At 38.6% G+C, this 10,202-nt stretch overlaps 1 protein-coding gene across 1 annotated transcript; it reads left to right on the forward strand.

The window, feature by feature from the left end:
* Positions 1 to 5,904: 5,904 nt before the first annotated feature.
* LOC113333264 (soluble inorganic pyrophosphatase 6, chloroplastic-like) lies at positions 5,905 to 8,512 on the forward strand. Its single transcript, XM_026579783.1, has 6 exons — positions 5,905 to 6,287; positions 6,428 to 6,588; positions 6,877 to 6,977; positions 7,104 to 7,285; positions 7,800 to 7,898; positions 8,224 to 8,512. Exons 1-6 carry the CDS (start codon positions 6,033 to 6,035, stop codon positions 8,314 to 8,316), a joined length of 891 nt encoding a protein of 296 aa, XP_026435568.1. The 5' UTR covers positions 5,905 to 6,032; the 3' UTR covers positions 8,317 to 8,512.
* Positions 8,513 to 10,202: the final 1,690 nt, after the last annotated feature.

Below are 10,202 nucleotides of genomic sequence, written 5' to 3' on the forward strand. Positions count from 1 at the left end.
TGTGAGATTTATTGGGGTTCAACTACAGTCCAGACCGAAGTTAGTTTGTATTAGGCTAGTGTCTGTAGCAACTTAATACAGTATGGTGTTCAATCTGGACTAGGTCCCGGGTTGTTTTGCATTTGCGGTTTCCTCGTTAACAAAATTCTGGTGTCTCTGTTATTTCTATTCCGCATTATATTTTTTTATATAATTGAAATATCACAGGTTGTGCGTTTGAATCAATCAATTGGAAATCCGACCTTTGGTTGTTGGTTGATCCTTGAACATTGGTCTTTGGTACCGTTCAAGTGATTTCTCTTGTATTCAATTAGACTCGCAGATTTCTATTTGCTTGAGAAATAATTGAATCACGAAATAGAGATATAACTCTTTGATATACTTTATTAAGATTGAGTCTAGTTGATTCTCTTGAAAGTATATTGGAGTTTTTCCATACAGATTGATAATCGAAATATTGGGTGAGGTTGTTGTACCCCCGCTTTTTCGGTATCTTCCCAAGTCGCATCTTCTGGATTTGAGTTAACCCATTGTATCAAGAGTTGTGGAACTGAGACGTTGTTGATCAGTGTAACTATTTCTCCTAATATGGCTGCTGGATCGACTTTGAACTGTCCATGTTGATCCACCAGAGGTAATAGGGGGAGGGAACAACTGTGGCACCTACCTTATTTTTAAGTTGCGATACATGGAAGACAGGGTTTACCTTGGAGTCTGGTGGCAGCTGAAGTCGATAAGCCATCGTACCAATCTTCTCGACGACTGTAAAAGGTTCATAGTACTTAGCTGACAGTTTGAGGTTCCTTCTCAAGGCTACTGTGGTTTGTCTATAGGGCTGTAAATTCAAGTAAACTTTATCTCCTACCTGGAATGCTCTGTCCTCCCTCTTCTTATCAGCAAAAAACTTCATTCTGTCTTGGGCCTTTTGGAGAGTCTCCTTGAGCAAGCTGAGCATTTGATCTCTTTCCTTTATATAAACTTCAACATAAGCCATTGAGGTAGTAACAGAGAGTGAGAAGGCTAGATGAGGGGGTTGGTAACCATATAAGGCCTTGAAGGGTGACATGTTCAAGCTAGAATGGTAGTTGGAGTTATACCACCACTCAGCCAAGGGAAGCCATTTACTCTAAGCTTTAGGATTGTGCCCTGTCATGCACCTTAAGTAGTTATTTAGGCAGGCATTAACTCTCTCAGTTTTCCCATCAGTTTGTGGGTAATAAGATGTGCTGAGTCTCAAACTGGTACTAATAGAAGTGAAAAGGTCTTGCCAGAAGTTACTAGTAAAAATCTTGTCTCTATCTGAGATGATGGAGATTGGCATCCCATGTAGCTTGAATACATTGTTGAGAAAGTGTTGTGCTACTGTTGATGTAGTGAACGGGTGACTCCGAGTTATGAAATTTGCATACTTAGTGAGCCTGTCTACCACCACCATAATGAGATCCTTGCCTCCAGATTTTGGTAGGCCTTCCACAAAATCTATGGTAATATGTTGCCATGCATGATCATGGATTGGCAATGGTTGAAGTAACCCACCTGGGTAGGTGTGCTCATTTTTATTCCTTTGACAAATGTCACAAGCTGCCACATACTCTATGATATCACTCTTCATTCCAGGCCACTGAAAATAAGCTTTGGCCCTCATGTAGCTTCCTTGAACTCCAGAATGTCCTCCAATGGCCGAGGCATGCAATGCAGTAAGGATGGAATGTATAACCCCATGACCAGCTCCCACATATATCATATCCTTACATCTAAGGATTCCATTAGTGTAGGTGTAATGACTCACAACATCATCAGAGATTAATAGCTTTGAAATTATAGAATTTGCAGCTTCATCATCTTCATAGCTCTTGATAATTTCAGTGGCCCAAGCAGGTTGACAAGAGATGAAATAACTATAAGTAGCAATGGGTAATCTAGATAAGGCGTCATCAACCTTATTCTACATTCCTCTTTTATACTTGATCTCATAGTCATAACCAAGTAACTTCATGAGCCATCTTTGTTGCAACATAGTGGACATCCTTTTTTCCATGAAGTACTTTATACTCTGCTGGTCAGTGTGGATAATGAAATGGTTCCCCAACAAATAATTTCTCCACTTAGTGACTGCCGTTATTATTGCAAGTAACTCCTTCTCATGAGTTGAGAGTTCTAGGGACTTTGGGCCTAATGGCTTGTTGTGATAAGCTATTGTCCTTCCTTCTTGCATCAATATTGCTCCAACCCCTCTTGCACATGCATCAGTTTCTAAGACAAATGTTTTGGAAAAATCTGGCACTGCCAGGACTGGAGTGTTACACATGATTTTCTTGAGCTCCTTAAAAGTTGCTTCAGCTTCTATAGACCAATTATAAGCATTTTTTTAAGAAGATCAGTAAGTGGTTAGCAGATTGTGCCATACCCCTTAACAAATTTCCTGTAATACCCTGTTAAGCCCAAGAATCCTCTTAATTTCTTAAGGCAAGTAGGAGTAGGCCATGAAACCATACTTGAGATATTAGAAGGATCAGCCGCAACTCCTTCAGAAGTGATAATATGACCCAAATATTCTAATTATTCTTATGCAAAATAACATTTTGACTACTTAGCATAAAGCTTATGTTTCCTCAAGAGCTCCAACACTATTTTTAAATGTTTAATGTGATCAACATGGGAGGGACTGTAAATCAGGATGTCATCAAAGAACACCAACACTTTGAAGACCTCATTCATAAGGGCTTGAAAGGTAGCTTGAGCATTGGTTAACCCAAAGGGCATTTCCTTGAATTCATAGTGCCCTTCATGAGTTCTGAAAGCTGTTTTGTAAACATCAGCTATATCCATTAGAATCTGATGATAGCCAGATCTGAGACCTAACTTGGTGAACACCACTGAGCCATTGAGTTCATCTAACAGTTCATCTATGACTGGTATTGGAAACTTGTCTTTTATGGTGATGTCATTGATCTGTATGTAATCAACACAGAATCTCCAAGAATTGTCTTTTTTCTTCACAAGGAGAATGGGGGTTGCAAAGGGGTTATGACTAGTTTCAATTATCCCATACTGAAGCATTTCCTTAACTAAGGATTCAATGACTGATTTTTGAACATAAGGATATTTGTAGGGTCTCTGCCTGGTGGGTATTGAGTTTGCTTTGAGAGGAAATTTATGGTCTAATGATCTTGAAGGTGGTAATGACTTTGGTTCTTCAAACACATCAGCATATTCTTGGATCAGCAACTTAATTGGTTGTGGTATTTCTTGTTTAGGTGTAGAAGTTGAAAAACAATTGCCCCATGAGACCATAAGAGCCTTTCTTGAACAGTTTTGAGACAACACTGGAGCTCATCATCCTTAAAGAAGAGTTTTCTTTGGCACCAGATAAAGTGATTCTCTTACCTTGATGGGCAAAGATGATACAAAGCCTTTTGAAGTTGAAGACCACATCCCCCAAAGTCCTAAGCCAATCAGCACCAAGAACCACATCACAGCCTCCCAAGGGAAATATTCTCAAGTCAAAGCTGAATTTGCTGCCTTGCATTGACCAATGTGGTTTACACAATCCATTACTGATAGTCCTATCTCCATTTGCCACTGTGACCAGTAGTTGAGCTGTTTTCTCCACTGTACACTCCAGCTGTTGAGCTAATTCCTTGTCAATAAAACTATGAGTACTTCCTGTATCCAGTGACGGAGCCAAGGCTTAATGCTCCCGGGGTCAATATCAGGGAAACCTAAATTTTCATATCCCTCCTACCTATTTTGCCCTCATAGATGGTTGAATTTACAAAAATACCAAGCTTATTTAAACTGAAGTTTGAAAACAAGTGGGGTTCGTAGACCCCATTTGTCTCCATTTGCCTCTGTCGCTGCCTGTATCAATGAGGATGAAGATAAATCTCTTCTTAATATATCCTGGAATTCTGATGGTGTCACTACTAGAGCACCATGTGAGAGCATGAAGAGATATTCCCATGTCTGATTCCATTGGGGATTCACCATTGTCCTATGTCTCTTCTTGTGGTTCTTCCTCCTCTTTTTCTCCCTCCATTTCCTCCAAATATAACATAAATAACTGTGTTGCTTGCATTTATGACCAAAAGTGAACTTCTCATCACAGTTGTAACATAATCCTCTTTACTTCATGTCTTTAAGTTGCTCATATGTCAACCTTTTAATGGGTGGGATATTGGTCTTTGAATTAAAGGCTCTAGGTTGTGAGGGAGTTGTTTTATGGGTTACTCTTGACTGAGGTGGAATGTAGGTGTTTTTCTGATTGGTGGTAGAGGTGGAACGGAAGTAAGAGGTAGTTGGTTGTGATTTGTAAGTGTTTTTGAATTTCTTCTGCTGTCCATCCACAGTCAGTTCTTGTAATCTACCTAAATGATATGCCTCAAACAGAGTGGTAGGTTTAAACATCTGAACTGTACTTTTCAGTTCTTCCCTTAACCCACTAATGAAACTCATAATGAAATAAGACTCAGTCATGATATGAGGGTTTTTGCTTAACATAATGGCTTTAAGAGTCTCAAACCTTTCAGAATACTCCTCTACAGTTGATATTTGTATAAGTTTATTAAACATACCCACATAATTATCATTTGCTATGTCCTCAAATCTAGTACAAACTGCAAGACTGAAATGAGACCAAGAAATAGGACCCTTACCTATTTGATAATCAAAGAACCAAGAATCTGCTTTACCCTCCATGTAAAGAGATGTTGTACCCACATAGTCATTTTCTTCTATAGTATTATTGATAGAGAAGAATCTCTCACACTTGCGTAACCATCCTCTTGGGTTGTCACCATCAAATATTGGGAAATCCAGTTTTGGGGGTCGATGAAGAGCTAGTTATGGTTATTATTGAGATGTGAAGATTCAACGGAATCATGATGGTTCATAGATCCAATAGTACTCCTCCGTGACTCTTCCTCATTACTCTTCTGAACACTCATCTGCTCTATTAATTTTGACAACAACAGATCAGTCTTATCCTGAGTGTCCTTTCTGAGAGCTGCTTCAAGTTCATACATGGACTTTAAGTCTGTCGTCATCTATGTAAGAAAGGTCTTCATTTCTCTGGTGTTGGTATCAAATTGTTTCTCTAATTCTTTGATCGTTGAACCTGTCATGATAGATTCAACCTGCTCTGATACTAATTGTTATGATTCAACAAGATGGTATAGAAACAAGATGATATTTGAACACTGAAATAACAACCCTAATTCACAAAAGCTCACTGACTCATTCCTGAGAGTTCAGCCTACTCTTATCTTCTCATTATCTGTCCAAAACAAGGCGTACAACTTTGCTTAAGTAGTGACAGAACTCAAACCCTAATCTGGCCGACTAGATGCGCAGGTCCTGGCCGTTCTTCACTAAAGATTCTTACCCAATTAAACGGCTAATTAAAATTAATTAAACTACTTACTCCTAATTAATACGTAGCCCTAACCATGCAGATGAGTACACCCCACATTAGCACTAGGAGCTAGCCCGTTACATGACAGTATTAAGGTAATCTAATTTTAAATGGATAAGATTATTAAAAAGTAGAGATATATTTATTATTGTATAAGTATAAAGATATATTTATTGGGTGTCAAAAGTAGGGACATATAAATAATATACCCGTACGGTTAAAGGAATAGGCCTGATGAGTAACATTTACTGATTGTGCCAACGGAAGGGCCTATATAGTGGCAGCCCGGTCCAGAGTCCAGACCCAATTAGCACCACGAGTCCACGACCCTACCCCATACCCTTGAGCCAATGGAGAGCACGCCGCCGTTATAAACAATATTAGTGCTACTGATGACCTCCTTTTTAGAAATTCCGAATCTGACGGTAACTAATGACCAGATTCATCTGCCCACACATTTTCAAATACATCAGATAAAACCACACTTTCTCTGACTCTCTCTAGTAAATCAGAGAACAGAGAAGAAGAACCTCACACTTCCAACAGTCTGTGGTCGCCGCACAAGTTAAAAAGATCAGATTTTGGGTTTTGGTATTTGCAAAAGCGAAGTATCAATCAAATGGCTACTGCTAGAGTATTAGCTGCTGGTATGTTGCATGAATGCAGCAACACTCACAGTGCTTCATTTCTTCTGAGACAATCTTCTTTCATCTTACCTATTAAACATCAAAGTATCAATTTCAGTAGAAGAGCATCTTCTAAAAGAGCTTTTACTTGCAAATCTCTTTACAAACCTGAAATTCAAATCAAACAAGAAGGTGAACCTCAAACCCTAGATTACAGAGTCTTCTTTCATGATAAATCTGGCAAAAAGGTTTGTTTTTTTCTTGTAAATATTCATTTAAATTTCTGGGTTTTGTTTAATTTTTTGATTCTGCATTATCAAATGGTGTAATGTGTCATGGAATTGAAGAGATTTAGGGTTTTATTTAAATTTTGGAAATTGGTGTGCAGCTTTCACCTTGGCATGATGTACCATTGCAATTGGGTGATGGAGTGTTCAATTTTATTGTGGAAATACCAAAAGAGACCAGTGCAAAGATGGAAGTTGCAACTGATGAGCCATATACTCCCATTAAACAGGACACCAAGAAGGGAAAACTTAGATTCTACCCGTAAGATTCACCTTTTGTTTTTGCATAGTCAGTTGTTACAGTTCTGCAATCCAAGTTGACTAGTTGAGGACTGGTGTGCATTTCCTTCCCATTGAAATTGGATTGCAGGAGCTGAACACATTCTTCAAGGCCATTTGATTCAGGCATTTCATGACTTCTGAGTTGCACAAATACACAACTAATGAGAAAAATTTATTTATTTTTTATTTCGTATGTATTTTTGACTTATGAGTTGCACATTGCCTAAAAGTGATATTCAGACGCAATAATCCAATGTATTTTTTTCAGATACAACATCAATTGGAACTATGGATTGCTCCCACAGACATGGGAAGACCCAACAGTAGCTAATTCTGAAGTTGAAGGGGCATTCGGAGATAATGATCCAGGTAGGCTACTACAGCATTTTGGTTTACTCTGTTAAGCTCCGGCTTAATATTAAAAAGAAGTTTTTTGTATAGGAATATTTGGAGCTTCTCGCGAAACATCTGTTTGACATTTCCTCTAATTTGCAGTTGATGTTGTTGAAATTGGGGAGAGGCAAGGAAAAATTGGCGAGATTCTTAAAGTCAAGCCTTTAGGTGCTTTGGCTATGATTGATGAGGGAGAGCTCGACTGGAAAATTGTTGCCATTTCGTTGGATGACCCAAAAGCTTCACTCGTCAATGATGTTGGTGATGTGGAGAAACATTTCCCGGTAATTTTCTTGCCCCTACTTTTAAATTGAGTTTTCTATGCATGGTGGAATTTGTTTTGTCAAATTTCTGAGTTTTACATGGCAAGTTGGCTATGAAAGGTGATAAAAGATCTAGGCCAATCACTAGACTAGCATTTCAACTTAAGTAATCCGATTTTTATTTCGGTTATTGTGATCCTAGTTTGGAAGAAGAACATGTTACTTATAAAATTGTTTAATATATAGAGGAACTGATCAAGTTAAAATCTGTTTCGTGTTATTATGTGTTGAACACTTGAGTACTGATTACCAGGACAAAAGAAAATCAGTGGTAATATTGTAAGAAATATACTCTTTCATGTCTTGCTTGGTTCGGCAGATTTGGTGAGAGGCTCATAAAAAATGACAGTCTTGGTTTGATATCTGCTGAGTTATAGAATCTGTTTTTAAAAGTTGAAGTACCTACCAGTGATGTGTACTGGTAATCTTAGTTTGAAACGGTCTAGTGAGTCATTTAATGTGGTATCATTTTCAGGGCACTCTCACTGCTATAAGAGATTGGTTCAGAGACTACAAGATCCCAGATGGAAAGCCTGCCAATAAGTTTGGACTTGGGAACAAAGCAGCCAACAAGGTACTTCTATATTTAATCTATTAGCGTGCTAGAATTATGACTTCTCTTCGTAAGTTATAGAGGGCTAAGATAAACTATTAATTGACTAGAATCCACCTGCTATAACTCCTTTTGCAAAGCAGAGACAGATTGTAGTGTCTATCCTGGGTTGGATGCATTAGCTAAAATGAAGAAGACAAAGTTTGCTCATTTGTTACCAAACCAGTAATCTAGATATGCTCCAAAACCAAAACCTACAGAAAAAAAGTTCGCTAATTTACTCTACGATACCTTTTCAGCTGCATTGTAGTTTTCATCCCTAATCCTTTGTGATTTGATGGTTTAGGATTATGCTCTGAAGGTCATAACTGAGACCAACGAAGCTTGGGCTAAACTTGTCAAGAGAACCGTTCCTGCCGGGGAGCTGTCCCTTCTGTAAATTTTGAATTTTTAAAAGTTGAAGATAAGAGGCACCTTGGCCCGCTCCCATCCCCCTTCCTCTCTCTCTATTATTTTCTTTCATGCAGGATTCAAACTTCCTCCAATTTTTTGGAGGAAGGATTGATAATTTCTAATTACCGAGCTTCAATTTTCAAAAATATGGTAGTGTCGAATATCTGTTGCAGCTTTCTGTATTTCTTTCTCCCTTTTTCTCTATTTTAGCTTTATGAAGGGTTTTAAGAGAGACTGAGGTTGGCTCAGGTAAAGGGTTTCGACTTTTCCACAGTTAGTTTACAGGCGTTAGATGATCTATATAGTTAATACAACACCTAATGCAATTACTCCAACCTCCGAGGCCACGATAAGTTTGGTCGTTTGGTCGGCCTGTCCTATGTACATCACAGACCAATTACCCGTCAACCACAGAATCAACCCGGAAATTGGTTTTGTAGTCGCTGGACAATGAATCAACCAAGTTTCCATCCTGAAAACCTTACCTATTAGGACCGGTTTTTTGCATCAAAGGTGAGATTTTAGGATCTAGGACTAACACAATGGACAAAGTGACTGTTTAGACTACATCAATGAATGTCCGTGTCCTGGAAACAAAAAAGTTGCTTAACTTTTTTCTTCCAAGTCAAACCGGTTGAACCACCAAACTGATGGACAGCTAGTCCAGATTCTCCAGAACCCATGCAACAGCATGAGTTAGAATTGATTGGAAAGCTATGCCCCGTGGAAGTTGGAAACTTCCGGAACCTACCTGATACAATCGTCCTCAAAGAGGAAACTACATACGTTAACATGTTGCACTAAATTTTTGTTAAACAACAATTACTTGACATTTTGTGACAGATGTATATATGGATGAAATATAGGTAAACTAACAGTATATTTTAGAACTTTTAGCTGTATATATAAAGACCCCAACAAGGATTTCAAATAACCATCTTCATTTCATCCCTCCTCTTCATCTGTTTATCAACAGTTCACTAATAACTAGGCTCTGATTTTCAACCAAATCATATGGCGTCGTCGTTCAATTGCTCTATCATGATAACTGTGTTAGTCATTGCTCTTTCATTTTCCAATTTTGATAAAAGCCTTGCAACATCTCGCCGTCTTCTCCAAAACACTCCTGTGGTGGCTCCACAGCCATTGCCGAACTTGCCTGGTATACCTACTTTGCCTAACCAAGCATCGTCTCCATTGCCTAGTATTCCAAACTTACCGAACCCTGCTGCATTCCCACCGCTACCAACAATTACTCAATCACCATCTCTACCTCTATTGCCACCCCACCACTACCATCGACAGCCGCCCAATTGCCACCTCTACCCTCAATGCCACCGCTACCAGCAACAACAACACAATTGCCATCTCTACCAACACTTCCAACTTCGCCAAATCCAGCAATGCCTACATTCCCACCATTAGCAGCCATTCCATTGCCTACCATACCAACAACAATGCCTTCTTTCTTCTCTCCACCACCACCACCAACTACAACTACTAGTACTAGCCCATAAAATGTTATGGGTATGATCATATATTCATATAAGCTACGGTTCCACGGTGCATATCAGAAGGAAACCCACTTTATTATTGTGATCTTACTTTGGGTTTTCTATTAAGTTACTGCTACTCTTTTCTTTGTGTGTATGCATGTGTCTTTGTATTTTACGTATCATATTGATTTTATACAGTATATTGCACTCTGAGAGTGATATTCATTACAATTTTCTTCTTTTAATTCTCCATTAGTTGTTGATAAAGATTATTATCCGAAATCCATATATGTTTTATGTAAACAAAATCTGTTTCGTTAAGTGTGACTAATCTATCCCAGGCCCAATTTGATTCAACCACATCAATTTCGCAGTG

The sequence above is a fragment of the Papaver somniferum genome, unplaced genomic scaffold (assembly GCF_003573695.1).
Source record: "Papaver somniferum cultivar HN1 unplaced genomic scaffold, ASM357369v1 unplaced-scaffold_132, whole genome shotgun sequence".
Taxonomy (NCBI): domain Eukaryota; kingdom Viridiplantae; phylum Streptophyta; class Magnoliopsida; order Ranunculales; family Papaveraceae; genus Papaver; species Papaver somniferum.